Source organism: Oncorhynchus gorbuscha, unplaced genomic scaffold, assembly GCF_021184085.1.
Source record: "Oncorhynchus gorbuscha isolate QuinsamMale2020 ecotype Even-year unplaced genomic scaffold, OgorEven_v1.0 Un_scaffold_572, whole genome shotgun sequence".
NCBI lineage: Eukaryota > Metazoa > Chordata > Actinopteri > Salmoniformes > Salmonidae > Oncorhynchus > Oncorhynchus gorbuscha.
In genome coordinates this window covers 173,116-198,871 of record NW_025745406.1, presented here as the reverse complement: position 1 = coordinate 198,871, position 25,756 = coordinate 173,116, and the positions used below count along the sequence as shown (strand labels likewise).

The following is a 25,756-nucleotide window of genomic DNA, read 5'->3' as shown; positions in this document are numbered from 1 at the left end:
GAGAGATATCACACCTTAGTGACAGGGACAATACAGTAGACAATAGGAGAGATATCACACCTTAGTGACAGGGACAATACAGTAGACAATAGGAGAGATATCACACCTTAGTGACAGGGACAATACAGTAGACAATAGGAGAGATATCACACCTTAGTGACAGGGACAATACAGTAGACAATAGGAGAGATATCACACCTTAGTGACAATACAGTAGACAATAGGAGAGATATCACACCTTAGTGACAATACAGTAGACAATAGGATAGATATCACACCTTAGTGACAATACAGTAGACAATAGGAGATATATCACACCTTAGTGACAGGGACAATACAGTAGACAATAGGAGAGATATCACACCTTAGTGACAATACAGTAGACAATAGGAGAGATATCACACCTTAGTGACAATACAGTAGACAATAGGAGAGATATCACACCTTAGTGACAGTGACAATACAGTAGACAATAGGAGAGATATCACACCTTAGTGACAGGGACAATACAGGAGACAATAGGAGAGATATCACACCTTAGTGACAATACAGTAGACAATAGGAGAGATATCACACCTTAGTGACAATACAGTAGACAATAGGAGAGATATCACACCTTAGTGACAGGGACAATACAGGAGACAATAGGAGAGATATCACACCTTAGTGAAGGGAACATTAATCAGCTGAAGTTTAGGCCGTCATTGTAAATAAGAATGAGTTATTAACTGACTTGCCTAGTTAACATTTTAGGTAAATAAAAGTCCTTTTGTTCCCCTGATCCCAGAGACCGTCAGGAGAAAGAGGAGGCGGAGAGGGAGGGTCGGACACTGCATGAGGAGGAGGAGACCGACGACGCCACCGTACACAGCCCCTTCCAGCCAATCGGCAACGTCATCAATGAGGTGTGGAATACACTGGGCCTATCACCTTTGTGGATTTGTTTGAAATGGCACTCTATTCCCTATGTAGTGCACTGGTTTTGACCAGAGCCCTATGTGTTCGTTGTAGTGTCCCCTTTAGGGACTAGGGTGCCATTTGAGCCGCAGGGTCAATGGATTGGGTGGTTTCATCTGTATTAATGCCATGGGTGGTTCCATCTGTATTAATGCCATGGGTGGTTTCCATCTGTATTAATGCCATGGGTGGTTCCATCTGTATTAATGCCATGGGTGGTTCCATCTGTATTAATGCCATGAGTGGTTCCATCTGTATTAACGCCATGGGGTGGTTCCATCTGTATTAATGCCATGGGTGGTTCCATCTGTATTAACGCCATGGGTGGTTCCATCTGTATTAATGCCATGGGGGGTTCCATCTGTATTAATGCCATGAGTGGTTCCATCTGTATTAACGCCATGGGGTGGTTCCATCTGTATTAATGCCATGGGGTGGTTCCATCTGTATTAATGCCATGGGGGGTTCCATCTGTATTAATGCCATGGGGGGTTCCATCGGTATTAATGCCATGGGGGGTTCCATCTGCATTAATGCCATGGGGGGTTCCATCTGTATTAATGCCATGGGTGGTTCCAGCTGTATTAATGCCATGGGTGGTTCCATCTGTATTAATGCCATGGGGGTTCCATCTGTATTAATGCCATGGGGGGTCCAGCTGTATTAATGCCATGGGGGATCCATCTGTATTAATGCCATGGGGGTTCCATCTGTATTAATGCCATGGGGGGTCCAGCTGTATTAATGCCATGGGGGATCCATCTGTATTAATGCCATGGGGGGTCCAGCTGTATTAATGCCATGGGGGGGTTCCAGCTGTATTAATGCCAGGGGGGTTCCAGCTGTATTAATGCCATGGGGAGAATCCATCTGTATTAATGCCAGCTGTATTAATGCCATGGGTGGTTCCATCTGTATTAATGCCATGGGGGGTTCCAGCTGTGTTAATGTCATGGGGGGGGTCCAGCTGTATTAATGCCATCTTGGGTTCCATCCATGCAGAATGAAGACAAGCTGAAGAAGAGACCGACAGGAGGTCAGGTGGGTGGTGCCAACGATGCTGGAGAAGGAGGGCAGGAAGAGGAAGAGGAGGAGGAGGAGGAGGAGGAAGAGGACAGCGAGAGACAGACTCCAGAAAGCGGTGCAGCCTCAGTGGAGAGGACGAAGAAGAAGACGAGTAAACTGAGACTGAAGAGGAAACACAGAGTGGACCCTCTGAGGACGGAGGAGACAGCAGCCCCCGAGAGCCCCACACCTCCACCACTACCTGGTGAGAGACACACCTCCACCACTACCTGGTGAGAGACACACCTCCACCACTACCTGGTGAGATCCCCACACCTTCACCACTACCTGGTGAGAGACACACCTCCACCACTACCTGGTGAGAGACACACCTCCACCACTACCTGGTGAGAGACACACCTCCACCACTACCTGGTGAGAGACACACCTCCACCACTACCTGGTGAGAGACATACCTCCACCACTACCTGGTGAGAGACACACCTCCACCACTACCTGGTGAGAGAGACACCTCCACCACAGGTGTGGCAGACCAATGACTGGGCTGGAACAGTTTAATCAGTATCAACATGTTGATTTCTTTGTTTTAGTAGGATGGGCTTCTACTAATAATGTATTTAGTTGTTGTTGTTGTAGTAGGATGGGCTTCTACTAATAATGTGTTTAGTTGTTGTTTTAGTGGGAGGGGCTTCTACTAATAATGTATTTTGTTGTTGTTGTAGTGGGATGGGCTTCTACTAATAATGTATTTAGTTGTTGTAGTGGGATGGGCTTCTACTAATAATGTATTTAGTTGTTGTTTTAGTGGGATGGGCTTCTACTAATAATGTATTTAGTTGTTGTTGTAGTGGGATGGGCTTCTACTAATAATGTGTTTAGTTGTTGTAGTGGGATGGGCTTCTACTAATAATGTATTTAGTTGTTGTTTTAGTGGGATGGGCTTCTACTAATAATGTATTTAGTTGTTGTAGTAGGATGGGCTTCTACTAATAATGTATTTAGTTGTTGTAGTAGGATGGGCTTCTACTAATAATGTATTTAGTTGTTGTTTTAGTGGGATGGGCTTCTACTAATAATTTAGTTGTTGTTGTAGTGGGAGGGGCTTCTACTAATAATGTATTTAGTTGTTGTTGTTGTAGCGGGATGGGCTTCTACTAATAATGTATTTAGTTGTTGTTGTAGCGGGATGGGCTTCTACTAATAATGTATTTAGTTGTTGTTTTAGTGGGAGGGGCTTCTACTAATAATGTGTTTAGTTGTTGTTGTAGCGGGATGGGCTTCTACTAATAATGTGTTTAGTTGTTTTAGTGGGAGGGGCTTCTACTAATAATGTATTTAGTTGTTTTAGTGGGATGGGCTTCTATTAATAATGTATTTAGTTGGTGTTGTTTTAGTGGGATGGGCTTCTACTAATAATGTATTTAGTTGTTTTAGTGGGATGGGCTTCTATTAATAATGTATTTAGTTGGTGTTGTTTTAGTGTGATGGGCTTCTACTAATAATGTATTTAGTTGTTTTAGTGGGATGGGCTTCTATTAATAATGTATTTAGTTGGTGTTGTTTTAGTGGGATGGGCTTCTACTAATAATGTATTTAGTTGGTGTTGTTTTAGTGGGATGGGCTTCTACTAATAATGTGTTTAGTTGCTGTTGTTTTAGTGGGATGGGCTTCTACTAATAATGTATTTAGTTGTTGTTGTTTTAGTGGGAGGGGCTTCTACTAATAATGTGTTTAGTTGTTGTTTTAGTGGGATGGGCTTCTACTAATAATGTATTTAGTTGGTGTTGTTTTAGTGGGATGGGCTTCTACTAATAATGTATTTAGTTGTTGTTTTAGTGTGATGGGCTTCTACTAATAATGTGTTTAGTTGTTTTAGTGGGAGGGGCTTCTACTAATAATGTATTTAGTTGGTGTTGTTTTAGTGGGATGGGCTTCTACTAATAATGTATTTAGTTGTTTTAGTGGGATGGGCTTCTACTAATAATGTATTTAGTTGGTGTTGTTTTAGTGGGATGGGCTTCTACTAATAATGTGTTTAGTTGTTTTAGTGGGAGGGGCTTCTACTAATAATGTATTTAGTTGGTGTTGTTTTAGTGGGATGGGCTTCTACTAATAATGTATTTAGTTGTTTTAGTGGGATGGGCTTCTACTAATAATGTATTTAGTTGGTGTTGTTTTAGTGGGATGGGCTTCTACTAATAATGTGTTTAGTTGTTTTAGTGGGATGGGCTTCTACTAATAATGTATTTAGTTGTTTTAGTGGGATGGGCTTCTACTAATAATGTATTTAGTTGTTTTAGTGGGATGGGCTTCTACTAATAATGTATTTAGTTGTTGTTTTAGTGGGATGGGCTTCTACTAATAATGTATTTAGTTGGTGTTGTTTTAGTGGGAGGGGCTTCTACTAATAATGTATTTAGTTGTTTTAGTGTGATGGGCTTCTACTAATAATGTGTTTAGTTGTTTTAGTGGGAGGGGCTTCTACTAATAATGTATTTAGTTGGTGTTGTTTTAGTGGGAGGGGCTTCTACTAATAATGTATTTAGTTGTTGTTGTTTTAGTGGGAGGGGCTTCTACTAATAATGTATTTAGTTGTTTTAGTGTGATGGGCTTCTACTAATAATGTGTTTAGTTGTTTTAGTGGGAGGGGCTTCTACTAATAATGTATTTAGTTGGTGTTGTTTTAGTGGGATGGGCTTCTACTAATAATGTATTTAGTTGTTTTAGTGGGAGGGGCTTCTACTAATAATGTATTTAGTTGGTGTTGTTTTAGTGGGATGGGCTTCTACTAATAATGTATTTAGTTGTTGTTGTTGTAGTGGGATGGGCTTCTACTAATAATGTATTTAGTTGTTGTTTTAGTGGGAGGGGCTTCTACTAATAATGTATTTTGTTGTTTTAGTGGGATGGGCTTCTACTAATAATGTGTTTTGTTGTTTTAGTGGGATGGGCTTCTATTAATAATGTGTTTAGTTGTTGTTGTTTTAGTGGGATGGGCTTCTACTAATAATGTGTTTTGTTGTTTTAGTGGGATGGGCTTCTATTAATAATGTGTTTTGTTGTTTTAGTGGGAGGGGCTTCTATTAATAATGTGTTTTGTTGTTTTAGTGGGATCGGCTTCTACTAATAATGTATTTAGTTGGTGTTGTTTTAGTGGGATGGGCTTCTACTAATAATGTATTTAGTTGTTGTTGTTGTAGTGGGATGGGCTTCTACTAATAATGTATTTAGTTGTTGTTTTAGTGGGAGGGGCTTCTACTAATAATGTATTTAGTTGTTGTTTTAGTGGGAGGGGCTTCTACTAATAATGTATTTTGTTGTTTTAGTGGGATGGGCTTCTACTAATAATGTGTTTTGTTGTTTTAGTGGGATGGGCTTCTATTAATAATGTGTTTAGTTGTTGTTTTAGTGGGATGGGCTTCTACTAATAATGTATTTAGTTGTTGTTGTAGTGGGATGGGCTTCTACTAATAATGTGTTTAGTTGTTTTAGTGTGATGGGCTTCTACTAATAATGTATTTAGTTGTTGTTTTAGTGGGAGGGGCTTCTACTAATTATGTATTTAGTTGTTTTAGTGTGATGGGCTTCTACTAATAATGTTTAATTGTTTTAGTGGGAGGGGCTTCTACTAATAATGTATTTAGTTGGTGTTGTTTTTAGTGGGATGGGCTTCTACTAATAATGTATTTAGTTGTTTTAGTGGGATGGGCTTCTACTAATAATGTATTTAGTTGGTGTTGTTTTAGTGGGATGGGCTTCTACTAATAATGTGTTTAGTTGTTTTAGTGGGATGGGCTTCTACTAATAATGTATTTAGTTGTTTTAGTGGGATGGGCTTCTACTAATAATGTATTTAGTTGTTTTAGTGTGATGGGCTTCTACTAATCATGTATTTAGTTGGTGTTGTTTTAGTGGGATGGGCTTCTACTAATAATGTATTTAGTTGTTTTAGTGGGAGGGGCTTCTACTAATAATGTATTTAGTTGTTTTAGTGGGAGGGGCTTCTACTAATAATGTATTTAGTTGTTTTAGTGGGAGGGGCTTCTACTAATAATGTATTTAGTTGGTGTTGTTTTAGTGGGATGGGCTTCTACTAATAATGTATTTAGTTGTTGTTGTTGTAGTGGGATGGGCTTCTACTAATAATGTATTTAGTTGTTGTTTTAGTGGGAGGGGCTTCTACTAATAATGTATTTTGTTGTTTTAGTGGGATGGGCTTCTACTAATAATGTGTTTTGTTGTTTTAGTGGGATGGGCTTCTATTAATAATGTGTTTAGTTGTTGTTGTTTTAGTGGGAGGGGCTTCTACTAATAATGTGTTTTGTTGTTTTAGTGTGATGGGCTTCTATTAATAATGTGTTTTGTTGTTTTAGTGGGAGGGGCTTCTATTAATAATGTGTTTTGTTGTTTTAGTGGGATGGGCTTCTACTAATAATGTATTTAGTTGGTGTTGTTTTAGTGGGATGGGCTTCTACTAATAATGTATTTAGTTGTTGTTGTTGTAGTGGGATGGGCTTCTACTAATAATGTATTTAGTTGTTGTTTTAGTGGGAGGGGCTTCTACTAATAATGTATTTAGTTGTTGTTTTAGTGGGAGGGGCTTCTACTAATAATGTATTTTGTTGTTTTAGTGGGATGGGCTTAATTCTACTAATAATGTGTTTTGTTGTTTTAGTGGGATGGGCTTCTATTAATAATGTGTTTAGTTGTTGTTTTAGTGGGATGGGCTTCTACTAATAATGTATTTAGTTGTTGTTGTAGTGGGATGGGCTTCTACTAATAATGTGTTTAGTTGTTTTAGTGTGATGGGCTTCTACTAATAATGTATTTAGTTGTTGTTTTAGTGGGAGGGGCTTCTACTAATTATGTATTTAGTTGTTTTAGTGTGATGGGCTTCTACTAATAATGTTTAGTTGTTTTAGTGGGAGGGGCTTCTACTAATAATGTATTTAGTTGGTGTTGTTTTAGTGGGATGGGCTTCTACTAATAATGTATTTAGTTGTTTTAGTGGGATGGGCTTCTACTAATAATGTATTTAGTTGGTGTTGTTTTAGTGGGATGGGCTTCTACTAATAATGTGTTTAGTTGTTTTAGTGGGATGGGCTTCTACTAATAATGTATTTAGTTGTTTTAGTGGGATGGGCTTCTACTAATAATGTATTTAGTTGTTTTAGTGTGATGGGCTTCTACTAATCATGTATTTAGTTGGTGTTGTTTTAGTGGGATGGGCTTCTACTAATAATGTATTTAGTTGTTTTAGTGGGAGGGGCTTCTACTAATAATGTATTTAGTTGTTTTAGTGGGAGGGGCTTCTACTAATAATGTATTTAGTTGTTTTAGTGGGAGGGGCTTCTACTAATAATGTATTTAGTTGGTGTTGTTTTAGTGGGATGGGCTTCTACTAATAATGTATTTAGTTGTTGTTGTTGTAGTGGGATGGGCTTCTACTAATAATGTATTTAGTTGTTGTTTTAGTGGGAGGGGCTTCTACTAATAATGTATTTTGTTGTTTTAGTGGGATGGGCTTCTACTAATAATGTGTTTTGTTGTTTTAGTGGGATGGGCTTCTATTAATAATGTGTTTAGTTGTTGTTGTTTTAGTGGGAGGGGCTTCTACTAATAATGTGTTTTGTTGTTTTAGTGTGATGGGCTTCTATTAATAATGTGTTTTGTTGTTTTAGTGGGAGGGGCTTCTATTAATAATGTGTTTTGTTGTTTTAGTGGGATCGGCTTCTACTAATAATGTATTTAGTTGGTGTTGTTTTAGTGGGATGGGCTTCTACTAATAATGTATTTAGTTGTTGTTGTTGTAGTGGGATGGGCTTCTACTAATAATGTATTTAGTTGTTGTTTTAGTGGGAGGGGCTTCTACTAATAATGTATTTAGTTGTTGTTTTAGTGGGAGGGGCTTCTACTAATAATGTATTTTGTTGTTTTAGTGGGATGGGCTTCTACTAATAATGTGTTTTGTTGTTTTAGTGAGATGGGCTTCTATTAATAATGTGTTTAGTTGTTGTTGTTTTAGTGGGAGGGGCTTCTACTAATAATGTGTTTTGTTGTTTTAGTGGGATGGGCTTCTATTAATAATGTGTTTTGTTGTTTTAGTGGGAGGGGCTTCTATTAATAATGTGTTTTGTTGTTTTAGTGGGATCGGCTTCTACTAATAATGTATTTAGTTGTTGTTTTAGTGGGAGGGACTTCTATTAATAATGTGTTTTGTTGTTTTAGTGGGATGGGCTTCTACTAATAATGTATTTAGTTGTTGTAGTGGGAGGGGCTTCTATTAATAATGTGTTTTGTTGTTTTAGTGGGATGGGCTACTCCCAAAATGTCTAGGCTTCCCAAGCTGGAGCCTCTTGGCGATAGGAGCCGATCCGGTAATGATGTTTAAAGTGACTGTCTAGACCTGTCATCTGACTGTCTCCACCACCACCACTCCACTGCTGTATGTTAACCACTAACTAACCACTAACTAACCACTAACTAACCATCTGTCTGTTCCTCATCTCGCAGCATGTTCATGGCATGCTGTTGTTTCTTCTCTTTCACTAACAGCTGATAATGGCTCTTATTCCATGTTAAACACCGACCCCATTTCCTCTCTGTCTATAGAGCATGTTAAACACTGACCCCATTTCCTCTCTCTGTCTATAGAGCATGTTAAACACTGACCCCATTTGCTCTCTGTCTATAGAGCATGTTAAACACTGACCCCATTTCCTCTCTGTCTATAGAGCATGTTAAACACTGACCCCATTTCCTCTCTGTCTACAGAGCATGTTAAACACTGACCCCATTTCCTCTCTGCGTACAGAGCATGTTAAACACTGACCCCATTTCCTCTCTGTCTATAGAGCATGTTAAACACTGACCCCATTTCCTCTCACTGTCTATAGAGCATGTTAAACACTGACCCCATTTCCTCTCTGTCTACAGAGCATGTTAAAAACTGACCCCATTTCCTCTCTGTCTATAGAGCATGTTAAACACTGACCCCATTTCCTCTCTCTGTCTATAGAGCATGTTAAACACTGACCCCATTTACTCTCTGTCTACAGAGCATGTTAAACACTGACCCCATTTCCTCTCTGTCTATAGAGCATGTTAAACACTGACCCCATTTCCTCTCTGTCTATAGAGCATGTTAAACACTGTCCCCATTTCCTCTCTCTGTCTATAGAGCAAGTTAAACACTGACCCCATTTCCTCTCTGTCTATAGAGCATGTTAAACACTGACCCCATTTCCTCTCTGTCTATAGAGCATGTTAAACACTGACCCCATTTCCTCTCTCTGTCTACAGAGCATGTTAAACACTGACCCCATTTCCTCTCTGTCTACAGAGCATGTTAAACACTGACCCCATTTCCCCTCTGTCTATAGAGCATGTTAAACACTGACCCCATTTCCTCTCTGTCTACAGAGCATGTTAAACACTGACCCCATTTCCTCTCTGTCTATAGAGCATGTTAAACACTGACCCCATCTCCTCTCTGTCTATAGAGCATGTTAAACACTGACCCCATTTCCTCTCTGTCTATAGAGCATGTTAAACACTGACCCCATTTCCTCTCTGTCTATAGAGCATGTTAAACACTGACCCCATTTCCTCTCTGTCTATAGAGCATGTTAAACACATGACCCCCCATTTCCTCTCTCTGTCTATAGAGCATGTTAAACACTGACCCCATTTCCTCTCTGTCTATAGAGCATGTTAAACACTGACCCCATTTCCTCTCTGTCTATAGAGCATGTTAAACACTGACCCCATTTCCTCTCTGTCTATAGAGCATGTTAAACACTGACCCCATTTCCTCTCTGTCTATAAAGCATGTTAAACACTGACCCCAATTCCTCTCTCATTCTACAGAGCATGTTAAACACTGACCCCATTTCCTCTCTGTCTATAGAGCATGTTAAACACTGACCCCATTTCCTCTCTCTGTCTATAGAGCATGTTAAACACTGACCCCATCTCCTCTCTGTCTATAGAGCATGTTAAACACTGACCCCATTTGCTCTCTGTCTATAGAGCATGTTAAACACTGACCCATTTCCTCTCTGTCTACAGAGCATGTTAAACACTGACCCCATCTCCTCTCTGTCTACAGAGCATGTTAAACACTGACCCCATCTCCTCTCTGTCTACAGAGCATGTTAAACACTGACCCCATTTCCTCTCTGTCTATAGAGCATGTTAAACACTGACCCCATTTCCTCTCTGTCTACAGAGCATGTTAAACACTGACCCCATCTCCTCTCTGTCTACAGAGCATGTTAAACACTGACCCCATTTCCTCTCTGTCTATAGAGCATGTTAAACACTGACCCCATCTCCTCTCTGTCTACAGAGCATGTTAAACACTGACCCCATCTCCTCTCTGTCTACAGAGCATGTTAAACACTGACCCCATTTCCTCTCTGTCTATAGAGCATGTTAAACACTGACCCCATTTCCTCTCTGTCTATAGAGCATGTTAAACACTGACCCCATTTCCTCTCTGTCTACAGAGCATGTTAAACACTGACCCCATTTCCTCTCTGTCTATAGAGCATGTTAAACACTGACCCCAATTCCTCTCTCATTCTACAGAGCATGTTAAACACTGACCCCAATTCCTCTCTCATTCTACAGAGCATGTTAAACACTGACCCCATTTCCTCTCTGTCTATAGAGCATGTTAAACACTGACCCCATTTCCTCTCTGTCTATAAAGCATGTTAAACACTGACCCCAATTCCTCTCTCATTCTACAGAGCATGTTAAACACTGACCCCAATTCCTCTCTCATTCTACAGAGCATGTTAAACACTGACCCCATTTCCTCTCTGTCTATAGAGCATGTTAAACACTGACCCCATTTCCTCTCTGTCTATAGAGCATGTTAAACACTGACCCCATTTCCTCTCTGTCTATAGAGCATGTTAAACACTGACCCCATTTCCTCTCTGTCTATAGAGCATGTTAAACACTGACCCCATTTCCTCTCTGTCTATAGAGCATGTTAAACACTGACCCCATCTCCTCTCTGTCTATAGAGCATGTTAAACACTGACCCCATTTCCTCTCTGTCTATAGAGCATGTTAAACACTGACCCCATTTCCTCTCTGTCTATAGAGCATGTTAAACACTGACCCCATTTCCTCTCTCTGTCTATAGAGCATGTTAAACACTGACCCCATTTCCTCTCTGTCTATAGAGCATGTTAAACACTGACCCCATTTCCTCTCTGTCTATAGAGCATGTTAAACACTGACCCCATTTCCTCTCTGTCTATAGAGCATGTTAAACACTGACCCCATTTCCTCTCTCTGTCTACAGAGCATGTTAAACACTGACCCCATTTCCTCTCTGTCTACAGAGCATGTTAAACACTGACCCCATTTCCCCTCTGTCTATAGAGCATGTTAAACACTGACCCCATTTCCTCTCTGTCTACAGAGCATGTTAAACACTGACCCCATTTCCTCTCTGTCTATAGAGCATGTTAAACACTGACCCCATCTCCTCTCTGTCTATAGAGCATGTTAAACACTGACCCCATTTCCTCTCTGTCTATAGAGCATGTTAAACACTGACCCCATTTCCTCTCTGTCTATAGAGCATGTTAAACACTGACCCCATTTCCTCTCTGTCTATAGAGCATGTTAAACACTGACCCCATTTCCTCTCTCTGTCTATAGAGCATGTTAAACACTGACCCCATTTCCTCTCTGTCTATAGAGCATGTTAAACACTGACCCCATTTCCTCTCTGTCTATAGAGCATGTTAAACACTGACCCCATTTCCTCTCTGTCTATAGAGCATGTTAAACACTGACCCCATTTCCTCTCTGTCTATAAAGCATGTTAAACACTGACCCCAATTCCTCTCTCATTCTACAGAGCATGTTAAACACTGACCCCATTTCCTCTCTGTCTATAGAGCATGTTAAACACTGACCCCATTTCCTCTCTCTGTCTATAGAGCATGTTAAACACTGACCCCATCTCCTCTCTGTCTATAGAGCATGTTAAACACTGACCCCATTTCCTCTCTGTCTATAGAGCATGTTAAACACTGACCCATTTCCTCTCTGTCTACAGAGCATGTTAAACACTGACCCCATCTCCTCTCTGTCTACAGAGCATGTTAAACACTGACCCCATCTCCTCTCTGTCTACAGAGCATGTTAAACACTGACCCCATTTCCTCTCTGTCTATAGAGCATGTTAAACACTGACCCCATTTCCTCTCTCTGTCTATAGAGCATGTTAAACACTGACCCCATTTCCTCTCTGTCTATATAAACACTGAGCATGTTAAACACTGACCCCATTTCCTCTCTGTCTATAGAGCATGTTAAACACTGACCCCATTTCCTCTCTGTCTATAGAGCATGTTAAACACTGACCCCATTTCCTCTCTGTCTATAAAGCATGTTAAACACTGACCCCAATTCCTCTCTCATTCTACAGAGCATGTTAAACACTGACCCCATTTCCTCTCTGTCTATAGAGCATGTTAAACACTGACCCCATTTCCTCTCTGTCTATAGAGCATGTTAAACACTGACCCCATTTCCTCTCTGTCTATAGAGCATGTTAAACACTGACCCCATTTGCTCTCTGTCTATAGAGCATGTTAAACACTGACCCATTTCCTCTCTGTCTACAGAGCATGTTAAACACTGACCCCATCTCCTCTCTGTCTACAGAGCATGTTAAACACTGACCCCATCTCCTCTCTGTCTACAGAGCATGTTAAACACTGACCCCATTTCCTCTCTGTCTATAGAGCATGTTAAACACTGACCCCATTTCCTCTCTGTCTACAGAGCATGTTAAACACTGACCCCATCTCCTCTCTGTCTACAGAGCATGTTAAACACTGACCCCATTTCCTCTCTGTCTATAGAGCATGTTAAACACTGACCCCATCTCCTCTCTGTCTACAGAGCATGTTAAACACTGACCCCATCTCCTCTCTGTCTACAGAGCATGTTAAACACTGACCCCATTTCCTCTCTGTCTATAGAGCATGTTAAACACTGACCCCATTTCCTCTCTGTCTATAGAGCATGTTAAACACTGACCCCATTTCCTCTCTGTCTACAGAGCATGTTAAACACTGACCCCATTTCCTCTCTGTCTATAGAGCATGTTAAACACTGACCCCAATTCCTCTCATTCTACAGAGCATGTTAAACACTGACCCCAATTCCTCTCTCATTCTACCCCAAACACTGACCCCATTTCCTCTCTCATGTCTATAGAGCATGTTAAACACTGACCCCATTTCCTCTCTGTCTATAGAGCATGTTAAACACTGACCCCATTTCCTCTCTGTCTATAAAGCATGTTAAACACTGACCCCAATTCCTCTCTCATTCTACAGAGCATGTTAAACACTGACCCCAATTCCTCTCCCATTCTACAGAGCATGTTAAACACTGACCCCATTTCCTCTCTGTCTATAGAGCATGTTAAACACTGACCCCATTTCCTCTCTGTCTATAGAGTCATGTTAAACACTGACCCCATTTCCTCTCTGTCTATAGAGCATGTTAAACACTGACCCCATTTCCTCTCTGTCTATAGAGCATGTTAAACACTGACCCCATTTCCTCTCTGTCTATAGAGCATGTTAAACACTGACCCCATCTCCTCTCTGTCTATAGAGCATGTTAAACACTGACCCCATTTCCTCTCTGTCTATAGAGCATGTTAAACACTGACCCCATTTCCTCTCTGTCTATAGAGCATGTTAAACACTGACCCCATTTCCTCTCTCTGTCTATAGAGCATGTTAAACACTGACCCCATTTCCTCTCTGTCTATAGAGCATGTTAAACACTGACCCCATTTCCTCTCTGTCTATAGAGCATGTTAAACACTGACCCCATTTCCTCTCTGTCTATAGAGCATGTTAAACACTGACCCCATTTCCTCTGTCTACAGAGCATGTTAAACACTGACCCCATTTCCTCTCTGTCTACAGAGCATGTTAAACACTGACCCCATTTCCCCTCTGTCTATAGAGCATGTTAAACACTGACCCCATTTCCTCTCTGTCTACAGAGCATGTTAAACACTGACCCCATTTCCTCTCTGTCTATAGAGCATGTTAAACACTGACCCCATCTCCTCTCTGTCTATAGAGCATGTTAAACACTGACCCCATTTCCTCTCTGTCTATAGAGCATGTTAAACACTGACCCCATTTCCTCTCTGTCTATAGAGCATGTTAAACACTGACCCCATTTCCTCTCTGTCTATAGAGCATGTTAAACACTGACCCCATTTCCTCTCTCTGTCTATAGAGCATGTTAAACACTGACCCCATTTCCTCTCTGTCTATAGAGCATGTTAAACACTGACCCCATTTCCTCTCTGTCTATAGAGCATGTTAAACACTGACCCCATTTCCTCTCTGTCTATAGAGCATGTTAAACACTGACCCCATTTCCTCTCTGTCTATAAAGCATGTTAAACACTGACCCCAATTCCTCTCTCATTCTACAGAGCATGTTAAACACTGACCCCATTTCCTCTCTGTCTATAGAGCATGTTAAACACTGACCCCATTTCCTCTCTCTGTCTATAGAGCATGTTAAACACTGACCCCATCTCCTCTCTGTCTATAGAGCATGTTAAACACTGACCCCATTTGCTCTCTGTCTATAGAGCATGTTAAACACTGACCCATTTCCTCTCTGTCTACAGAGCATGTTAAACACTGACCCCATCTCCTCTCTGTCTACAGAGCATGTTAAACACTGACCCCATCTCCTCTCTGTCTACAGAGCATGTTAAACACTGACCCCATTTCCTCTCTGTCTATAGAGCATGTTAAACACTGACCCCATTTCCTCTCTGTCTACAGATGCATGTCTAAAGCACACTGACCCCATCTCCTCTCTGTCTACAGAGCATGTTAAACACTGACCCCATTTCCTCTCTGTCTATAGAGCATGTTAAACACTGACCCCATCTCCTCTCTGTCTACAGAGCATGTTAAACACTGACCCCATCTCCTCTCTGTCTACAGAGCATGTTAAACACTGACCCCATTTCCTCTCTGTCTATAGAGCATGTTAAACACTGACCCCATCTCCTCTCTGTCTACAGAGCATGTTAAACACTGACCCCATCTCCTCTCTGTCTACAGAGCATGTTAAACACTGACCCCATTTCCTCTCTGTCTATAGAGCATGTTAAACACTGACCCCATTTCCTCTCTGTCTATAGAGCATGTTAAACACTGACCCCATTTCCTCTCTGTCTACAGAGCATGTTAAACACTGACCCCATTTCCTCTCTGTCTATAGAGCATGTTAAACACTGACCCCAATTCCTCTCTCATTCTACAGAGCATGTTAAACACTGACCCCATTTCCTCTCTGTCTATAGAGCATGTTAAACACTGACCCCATTTCCTCTCTGTCTATAAAGCATGTTAAACACTGACCCCAATTCCTCTCTCATTCTACAGAGCATGTTAAACACTGACCCCAATTCCTCTCTCATTCTACAGAGCATGTTAAACACTGACCCCATTTCCTCTCTGTCTATAGAGCATGTTAAACACTGACCCCATTTCCTCTCTGTCTATAGAGCATGTTAAACACTGACCCCATTTCCTCTCTGTCTATAGAGCATGTTAAACACTGACCCCATCTCCTCTCTCTGTCTATAGAGCATGTTAAACACTGACCCCATTTCCTCTCTCTGTCTATAGAGCATGTTAAACACTGACCCCATCTCCTCTGAAAACATTTTGTAATTGTCTGTCTTCTCTGTCTGATGGAAGTCGTGTTAATATATCGTACAGGAAGTTGGATTAAAGGCCACCTGTATCCTGTCCCTTTAGTCGGTGTCTGTTACGTGGGTCAGGTCATCTTGATCTATGGGCTGTATGTAGTTGTATGTAGTTGACCGTGTTAATATATCGTACAGGAAGTTGTCAGATCACATTTCTGACAAGCTCTGATTTTTGATTTCAGCTATTAGTAACCAGTACCCAGCCTTACATAGATGTAGCTAATGTAATTCTGTCTCCTCCTCCTCTTCCTCCTCCTCTCTCTTCCTCCATTCTTCCTCCTCACTCTCTTTTTCAGAGTTCTTCGGCAAGCCCCTCCCTCCCGTGGCCAACCGTCAACAACAACCTAACAGCGACACTCATGATGTCATATCCTAGCCCCTCCCCTCCACCGGGCTCCTCCTTCCTTACCCGATTGGTTTATCCCATCCCCGAGCCCCACCTTCAATTCAAACAACATTAAAATGACAGTCTCTTTGGTTTCTTTTCAAAGTACGTGCTGTGTAGAGGTCTACGGACTCCACCACCAGCCGAGATGATGCTCCCAAGACCAATGAACCACCGCCACCGTCGGCCCCGAGCTCACAGGACTACGATGGTGGAGCGGACTGTCCAACCCTGGAGAGAGAGGGAGGGTGACTGGGTGGGCCCTGGAGAGAGAGAGAGAGGATGACTGGGTGGGCCCTGGAGAGAGACGGAGGGTGACTGGGTGGGCCCTGGAGAGAGAGAGAGAGGATGACTGGGTGGGCCCTGGCGAGAGACAGGGAGGGTGACTGGGTGGGCCCTGGAGAGAGAGGGAGGATGACTGGGTGGGCCCTGGCGAGAGACAAGGAGGATGACTGGGTGGGCCCTGGAGAGAGGGAGGGTGACTGGGTGGGCCCTGGAGAGAGGGAGGGTGACTGGGTGGGCCCTGGAGAGAGGGAGGGTGACTGGGTGGGCCCTGGAGAGAGAGGGAGGTGACTGGGTGGGCCCTGGCGAGAGAGAGGGAGGGTGACTGGGTGGGCCCTGGAAAAAGACGGAGGATGACTGGGTGGGCCCTGGATAGAGAGGGAGGGTGACTGGGTGGGCCCTGGAGAGGGAGGGAGGGTGACTGGGTGGGCCCTGGAGAGAGAGGGAGGGTGACTGGGTGGGCCCTGGCGGGGGAGGGAGGGTGACTGGGTGGGCCCTGGCGAGGGAGGGAGGGTGACTGGGTGGGCCCTGGAGAGAGAGGGAGGGTGACTGGGAGGGCCCTGGAGAGGGAGGGAGGGTGACTGGGTGGGCCCTGGCGAGGGAGGGAGGGTGACTGGGTGGGCCCTGGCGAGGGAGGGAGGGTGACTGGGTGGGCCCTGGCGAGGAGGGAGGGTGACTGGGTGGGCCCTGGAGAGGGAGGGAGGGTGACTGGGTGGGCCCTGGCGAGGGAGGGAGGGTGACTGGGTGGGCCCTGGCGAGGGAGGGAGGGTGACTGGGTGGGCCCTGGAGAGAGAGGGAGGGTGACTGGGTGGGCCCTGGAGAGAGAGGGAGGGTGACTGGGTGGGCCCTGGAGAGGGAAGGTGACTGGGTGGGCCCTGGAGAGGGAGGGTGACTGGGTGGGCCTTGGAGAGGGAGGGTGACTGGGTGGGCCCCTTAGTTCCAGTGTAGGGAAATCTTAACACTACAGCATACAATGACATTCTAGACGATTCTGTGCTTCCAACTTTGTGGCAATAATTTGGGGAAGGCCCTTTCCTGTTTCAGCATGACAATGAATTGGAACGCCGACTGTGAACCAGGACTAATCGCCCAACATCACTGCCTGACCTCACTAATGATCTTGTGGCTGAATGGAAGCAAGTTCCCCTGCAGCAATGTTCCAACATCTAGTGGAAAGCCTTCTCAGAAGAGTGGAGGCTGTTATAGCAGCAATGTACCAACATCTAGTGGAAAGCCTTCTCAGAAGAGTGGAGGCTGTTATAGCAGCAATGTACCAACATCTAGTGGAAAGCCTTTCCAGAAGAGTGGAGGTTGTTATAGCAGCAATGTCCCAACATCTAGTGGAAAGCCTTCCCAGAAGAGTGGAGGCTGTTATAGCAGCAATGTTCCAACATCTAGTGGAAAGCCTTCCCAGAAGAGTGGAGGCTGTTATAGCAGCTATGTTCCCACATCTAGTGGAAAGCCTTCTCAGAAGAGTGGAGGCTGTTATAGCAGCAATGTTCCAACATCTAGTGGAAAGCCTTCCCAGAAGAGTGGAGGCTGTTATAGCAGCAAAGGGGGACCAACTCCATATTAATGACTTCCCAGAAGAGTGGAGGCTGTTATAGCAGCAAAGGGGGACCAACTCCATATTAATGACTTCCCAGAAGAGTGGAGGCTGTTATAGCAGCAAAGGGGGACCAACTCCATATTAATGACTTCCCAGAAGAGTGGAGGCTGTTATAGCAGCAAAGGGGGACCAACTCCATATTAATGACTTCCCAGAAGAGTGGAGGCTGTTATAGCAGCAAAGGGGGACCAACTCCATATTAATGACTTCCCAGAAGAGTGGAGGCTGTTATAGCAGCAAAGGGGGACCAACTCCATATTAATGACTTCCCAGAAGAGTGGAGGCTGTTATAGCAGCAAAGGGGGACCAACTCCATATTAATGACTTCCCAGAAGAGTGGAGGCTGTTATAGCAGCAAAGGGGGACCAACTCCATATTAAAGACCATGGTTTTGGAATGAGATGTTTGATGAGCAGGTGTCCACATACTTTTGTTCATGTAGTGTGTGTGTGTGTGTATATATACACAAACACACTGAGTATACAGAACATTAAGAACACCTATTCTTTCCGTGACACAGACTGACCAGGTGATCCCTTATTGATGTCTCGTGGTAAATCCACTTCAATCAGTGTAGATGAGGAGGGGAGGAGACATGTAGATGAGGAGGGGAGGAGACATGTAGATGAGGAGGGGAGGAGACGTGTAGATGAGGAGGGGAGGAGACGTGTAGATGAGGAGGGGAGGAGACGTGTAGATGAGGAGGGGAGGAGACGTGTAGATGAGGAGGGGAGGAGACGTGTAGATGAGGAGGGGAGGAGACGTGTAGATGAGGAGGGGAGGAGACGTGTAGATGAGGAGGGGAGGAGGGAGGAGACGAGACGAGGAGAGGAGACGAGATGAGGGGGAGGAGACGTGTAGATGAGGAGGGGAGGAGACGTGTAGATGAGGAGGGGAGGAGACGTGTAGATGAGGAGGGGAGGAGACGTGTAGATGAGGAGGGGAGGAGACGTGTAGATGAGGAGGGGAGGAGACGTGTAGATGAGGAGGGGAGGAGACGTGTAGATGAGGAGGGGAGGAGACGTGTAGATGAGGAGGGGAGGAGACGTGTAGATGAGGAGGGGAGGAGACGTAGATAGATGAGGAGGGGAGGAGACGTGTAGATGAGGGGGAGGGACGAGATGAGACGGGAGGAGACGTGTAGATGAGGAGGGGAGGAGACGTGTAGATGAGGAGGGGAGGAGACGTAGATGAGATGAGATGAGGAGGGGAGGAGACATGTAGATGAGGAGGGGAGGAGACATGTAGATGAGGAGGGGAGGAGACATGTAGATGAGGAGGGGAGGAGACATGGTTTAAAGAAGGATTTTCAAGCCAATTGGCGACATGGATTGTGAATGTTACAAGACAAGAATATTTTAATTGTCTTTTTTTTTAACGGGGGATGGTAGTAAGAGCCAGCCGCACCAGTTTGTGTCAAGAACTGCAAAGCTGCTGGGTTTTTTTTGTGTGTTTTTTTTTTTTTTATGCTAAACAGTTTTCCTGTGTGTATCAAGAATGGTCCACCATCCAAACGACATCCGGCTAATTATGACACAACTGTGAGAACAGCATTGAGTCGACATGGGGCCAGTGTCCCTGTGGAACGCTTTCCACACCTTGTGAAGTCCCCGACCAATCGAGGCTGTTCTGATCGGGAGGGGAAGGGGGGGAGGGGTACAACTCAATATTACGGTGTTCCTAATGTTTAGTATACTCGGTGTGTGTGTGTGTGTGTGTGTGTGTGTGTGTGTGTGTGTGTGTGTGTGTGTGTGTGTGTGTGTGTGTGTGTGTGTGTGTGTGTGTGTGTGTGTGTATAACTTTGTGTTATTTTCATTGGTCTCATCCTGTTTTAATGTGTATAACATTTGCATTGCAGTTATTTTCATTGGTCTCATCCTGTTTTAATCTGACTAAAACATCCTCAACCTGGAGGCTGAAACCTGTCCACCTTATTCTTTAGTCCCTGTTTTAATCTGACTAGAACATCCTCAACCTGGAGGCTGAAACCTGTCCACCTTATTCTTTAGTCCCTGTTTTATTCTGACTAAAACATCCTCAACCTGTCCACCTTATTCTTTAGTCCCTGTTTTATTCTGACTAAAACATCCTCAACCTGGAGGCTGAAACCTGTCCACCTTATTCTTTAGTCCCTGTTTTAATCTGACTAAAACATCCTCAACCTGGAGGCTGAAACCTGTCCACCTTATTCTTTAGTCCCTGTTTTAATCTGACTAAAACATCCTCAACCTGGAGGCTGAAACCTGTCCACCTTATTCTTTAGTCCCTGTTTTAATCTGACTAAAACATCCTCAACCTGTCCACCTTATTCTTTAGTCCCTGTTTTATTCTGACTAAAACATCCTCAACCTGGAGGCTGAAACCTGTCCACCTTATTCTTTAGTCCCTGTTTTAATCTGACTAAAACATCCTCAACCTGGAGGCTGAAACCTGTCCACCTTATTCTTTAGTCCCTGTTTTAATCTGACCATCCTCAACCTGTCCACCTTATTCTTTAAATCTGACTAAAACATCCTCAACCTGGAGGCTGAAACCTGTCCACCTTATTCTTTAGTCCCTGTTTTAATCTGACTAAAACATCCTCAACCTGGAGGCTGAAACCTGTCCATCTTATTGTTAGTCCCTGTTTTATTTTTCCCTGCTGATAATCAGTATTATAGGGTGTACTGTCTGTGATAAAGACATCTTTCAATGCATCCTTAGTGCACTACATGATAAAGTAGCGCACTACATGATAAAGTAGCGCACTACATGATAAAGTAGCACTGATAAAGTAGCGCACTACATGATAAAGTAGCGCACTACATGATAAAGTAGCGCACTACATGATAAAGTAGCGCACTACATGATAAAGTAGTGCACTACATGATAAAGTAGTGCACTACATGATAAAGTAGGGCACTACATGATAAAGTAGCGCACTACATGACAAAGTAGCGCACTACATGACAAAGTAGCGCACTACATGATAAAGTAGTGCACTACATGATAAAGTAGTGCACTACATGACAAAGTAGCGCATAGTCACTACATACTGTACTCTACAGTCTGTAAATAGTCACTACATACTGTACTCTACAGTCTGTTATAGTCACTACATACTGTACTCTACAGTCTGTTATAGTCACTACATACTGTACTCTACAGTCTGTTATAGTCACTACATACTGTACTCTACAGTCTGTTATAGTCACTACATACTGTACTCTACAGTCTGTAGAGACTGACCCCGTTTCTACACTAGATGTATCATGTCCTTTTATTGTATTGTATGACTGTAGGTCCACACCTTACCATGTGAACGGGGTCAGGGTGTCAGTCTTGTCCTGTATCACCTTACCATGTGAACGGGGTCAGGGGGTCAGGGAGTCAGTCTTGTCCTGTATCACCTTACCATGTGAACGGGGTCAGGGGGTCAGGGAGTCAGTCTTGTCCTGTATCACCTTACCATGTGAACGGGGTCAGGGGGTCAGTCTTGTCCTGTATCACCTTACCATGTGAACGGGGTCAGGGGGTCAGTCTTGTCCTGTATCACCTTACCATGTGAACGGGGTCAGGGGGTCACGGGGTCAGTCTTGTCCTGTATCACCTTACCATGTGAACGGGGTCAGGGGGTCAGTCTTGTCCTGTATCACCTTACCATGTGAACGGGGTCAGGGGGTCACGGGGTCAGTCTTGTCCTGTATCACCTTACCATGTGAACGGGGTCAGGGGGTCACGGGGTCAGTCTTGTCCTGTATCACCTTCCCATGTGAACGGGGTCAGGGGGTCACGGGGTCAGTCTTGTCCTGTATCACCTTACCATGTGAACGGGGTCAGGGGGTCAGTCTTGTCCTGTATCACCTTACCATGTGAACGGGGTCAGGGGGTCACGGGGTCAGTCTTGTCCTGTATCACCTTACCATGTGAACGGGGTCAGGGGGTCAGTCTTGTCCTGTATCACCTTACCATGTGAACGGGTCAGGGGGTCACGGGGTCAGGGGGTCAGTCTTGTCCTGTATCACCTTACCATGTGAACGGGTCAGGGGTCAGGGGGTCATCACCTTACCATGTGAACGGGGTCAGGGGTCTTTGTCCTGTATCACCTTACCATGTGAACGGGGTCAGGGGTCTTGTCCTGTATCACCTTACCATGTCAGTCTTGTCCTGTATCACCTTACCATGTGAACGGGGTCAGGGGGTCACGGGGTCAGTCTTGTCCTGTATCACCTTACCATGTGAACGGGGTCAGGGGGTCAGTCTTGTCCTGTATCACCTTACCATGTGAACGGGGTCAGGGGGTCAGTCTTGTCCTGTATCACCTTACCATGTGAACGGGGTCACGGGGTCAGTCTTGTCCTGTATCACCTTACCATGTGAACGGGTCAGGGGGTCAGGGGTCAGTCTTGGCCTGTATCACGTTACCATGTGAACGGGGTCACGGGGTCAGGGGGTCACGTTACCATGTGAATGTATCTTGTACATTTCCATAACATGTTACTTTAGTCACACAGCTACATTCTTGGGTTTTCATAGTCACATTTTCTACCTTGTAAATGTTTTGTTATAAAATGCTAATAAATGCGTATATGATTTGTACCCTTGTCTCTATTCCAAAATCTATTGGCCTCCACAATCACCGGGCTTCAACCCAATTTGAGATGGTTTGGGATGAGTTGGATCGCAGAGTGAAGGAAAAGCAGCCAACAAGTGCTCAGCATGTGCGGGAACTCCTTCAAGACTGTTGGAAAAAACATTCCAGGTGAAGCTGGTTGAGAGAATGCTAAGAGTGTGCAAAGCTTTTATCAAGGCAAAGGGTTGCTACTTTGAAGAATCTCAAATATAAAATATATTTTTCATTCAACACTTTTTTTTGGTTACTACATGATTCCATATGTGTTATTTCATAGTTTTTGATGTCTTCACTATTATTCTACAATGAAGAAAATAGTAAAAATAAAGAAAAAACCTTTGAATGAGTAGCTGTATACGATTTGTTGTACCCGTATCTATTCCAAAATCTTTGGGTCTCAATTTTGCTTGATGTTAGGGAGGGGAACTGAGTTTAAAATAGCCAAGGAGAACGGGGTAAATTATAAGAGACGGACACGTCTAAAGAAAAACACGAACGAAATGTCAGTCAAGTCAGTCAACCGTTTGCTTAAATTGATTTAATTCTGATTTATTTATGAAATGTTTAGACGTTTAGTCTCGGGAGAGTTAATTATTCTACAGTGGAGACAGTCTCAGTCGTCGAAATGTCTGAGATTACTGTCGTGCAACTCCGTTATCGGTTCCGACCGTGGACAGGACGAGCGAACTGTTCCGGCCGAACGGGTAAGGTTGGTTCCTACACGTATAGGACCAGCAGACTATTACGTTTGTGGGTTATTTGTTTCTGCTATTAAACCATGAAAAAAATCACAGTTGGTTATTTGATCAAATAAATTATTTGTTGATTAGTTATATTCTTTTATGTGACAAGCGACAGTTTATTCAGACACTCATCAGCCGTCCTGGTTTTTGGAATCTTCTTGACGTCCGTTCCTCAAACTGTTCGGCTAGGAAGGAGATTGTGTGTGTGTGCAGCAAGTTCTTATCTTCCTCGACTATCCTGAGAAACAGAAAAATACGTTGCTATGTGTTGTCTCAGTTATAACAATGCAATAGCAGTAATGTCATATTGGCACCGTTTTGACCAACAGTCCTCCTGTTTGAATCTAGACGTGTTCCTCAAACTCACAGGAACCCGAGAAACAGAAACGGGTGTGTAAAGTCATATTGGACCCAACAGTACGGTGGCCCCCTATGGCCGTCTGCAAGGTATGTACGCGTTCACCTCGTCCTCTTATCCTTTTATACAGTCTATGCAGCATTACGTGCCAATAACTATATTATAAATCCTTGTATTACTCTGAACTTAAATCGGATGGGAACTCTGTTGTAGTCTGTTTCCCAAATGGCACCGTGTTCCCTATAATCAAATCAAATGTATTTATAAATCCCTTCGTACATCAGCTGATATCTCAAAGTGCTGTACGGAAACCCAGCCTGAAACCCCAAACAGCAAGCAATGCAGGTGTAGAAGCACGGTGGCTAGGAAAAACTCCCTAGAAAGGCCAAAACCTAGGAAGAAACCTAGAGAGGAACCAGGCTATGAGGGGTGGCCAGTCCTTTTCTGGCTGTGCCAGGTGGAGATTATAACAGATCATGGCCAAGATGTTCAAATGTTCATAAATAACCAGCTTGGTCAAATAATAATAATCACAGGCAGAACAGTTGAAACTGGAGCAGCAGCACGGCCAGGTGGACTGGGGACAGCAAGGAGTCATCATGTCAGGTAGTCCTGAGGCATGGTCCTCGGGCTCAGATCCTCCGAGAGAGAGAAAGAAAGAGAGAATTAGAGAACGCACACTTAGATTCACACAGGACACCGAATAGGACAGGAGAAGTACTCCAGATATAACAAACTGACCCTAGCCCCCCGACACATAAACTACTGCAGCATAAATACTGGAGGCTGAGACAGGAGGGGTCAGGAGACACTGTGGCCCCATCCGATGACACCCCCGGACAGGGCCAAACAGGAAGGATATAACCCCACCCACATTGCCAAAGCACAGCCCCCACACCACTAGATGGATATCTTCAACCACCAACTTACCATCCTGAGACAAGGCCGAGTATAGCCCACAGAGACCTCCGCCACGGCACAACCCAAGGGGGGGGTGCCAACCCCTCTAAAGTTGTGCAGTGCATTCTGGAAGTATTCAGACCACATTGAACCCCCCCCCACACACACATTTTGTTATGTTACAGCCTTATTCTAAAATGCCTCATCAATCTACACACAATACCCCATAATGACATCACAATACCCCATAATGACATCACAATACCCAATAATGACATCACAATACCCAATAATGACATCACAATACCCCATAATGACATCACAATACCCCATAATGACATCACAATACCCCATAATGACATCACAATACCCCATACTGACATCACAATACCCCATAATGACATCACAATACCCCATAATGACATCACAATACCCCATAATGACATCACAATACCCCATAATGACAAAACAGGTTTAGACAAATGTATTTTAAAAACACCCTGAAATCACATTAACATCAGTATTCAGACCCTTTACTCAGTACTTTGTTGCAGCACCTTAGGCAGCGATTACAGCCTCGGGTCTTCTTGGGTCTGATGCTACAAGCTTGGCACACCTGTATTTGGAGAGTTTCTCCCATTCTTATAATAATAAATAATAATAATATATGCCATTTCTCCCATTCTTCTACTTCTACGCAGATTAGACCATAACAACTTATTCTCTGCAGATCGTCTCAAGCTCTGTCAGGTTAGATGGGGAGGGTCGCTGCACAGCTATTTTCAGGTCTCCAGAGATGTTAGACCAGGTTCAAGTCCGGGATCTGGCTGGGCCGCTCATGAATGTCAAGGACATTCAGAGACTTGTCCATAAGCCACTCCTGTGTTGTCTTGGCTGTGTGCTCAGGGTCGTTGTCCTGTTGGAAGGTGAACCTTCGCCCCAGTCTGTGGTTTTGAGCAGGTTTTCATCAAGGATCTCTCTGTACTCTGGTCATCTTCTCCTGGATCCTGACTAGTCACCCAGTCGCTGCCTCTGAAAAACATCCACACAGCATGATGCTGCCACCACCATGCTTCACCG

The 25,756-nt window shown here is 43.7% G+C and overlaps 1 protein-coding gene across 6 annotated transcripts in view; it reads left to right on the top strand.

The window, feature by feature from the left end:
- The window catches only part of LOC124018723 (ADP-ribosylation factor-like protein 13B), a 43,737-nt gene extending 27,219 nt beyond the window's left edge, over nt 1–16,518 (top strand). Inside the window, exons 7-10 of one of the 6 annotated variants that reach the window (XR_006835662.1) lie at nt 788–905; nt 1,960–2,255; nt 8,292–8,428; nt 16,084–16,518. Coding sequence is in view for 4 of the 6 variants with exons in the window: in XM_046334078.1 (XP_046190034.1) it covers nt 788–905; nt 1,960–2,227; nt 8,292–8,360; nt 16,084–16,163 (535 nt within the window). In the remaining 2 variants the exon portion in view is untranslated. The remainder of the gene's footprint in view (nt 1–787; nt 906–1,959; nt 2,256–8,291; nt 8,429–16,083) is intronic. The other 5 variants (XR_006835661.1, XM_046334080.1, XM_046334078.1 and 2 more) reach the window with 5 other exon arrangements.
- Nucleotides 16,519–25,756: the final 9,238 nt, after the last annotated feature.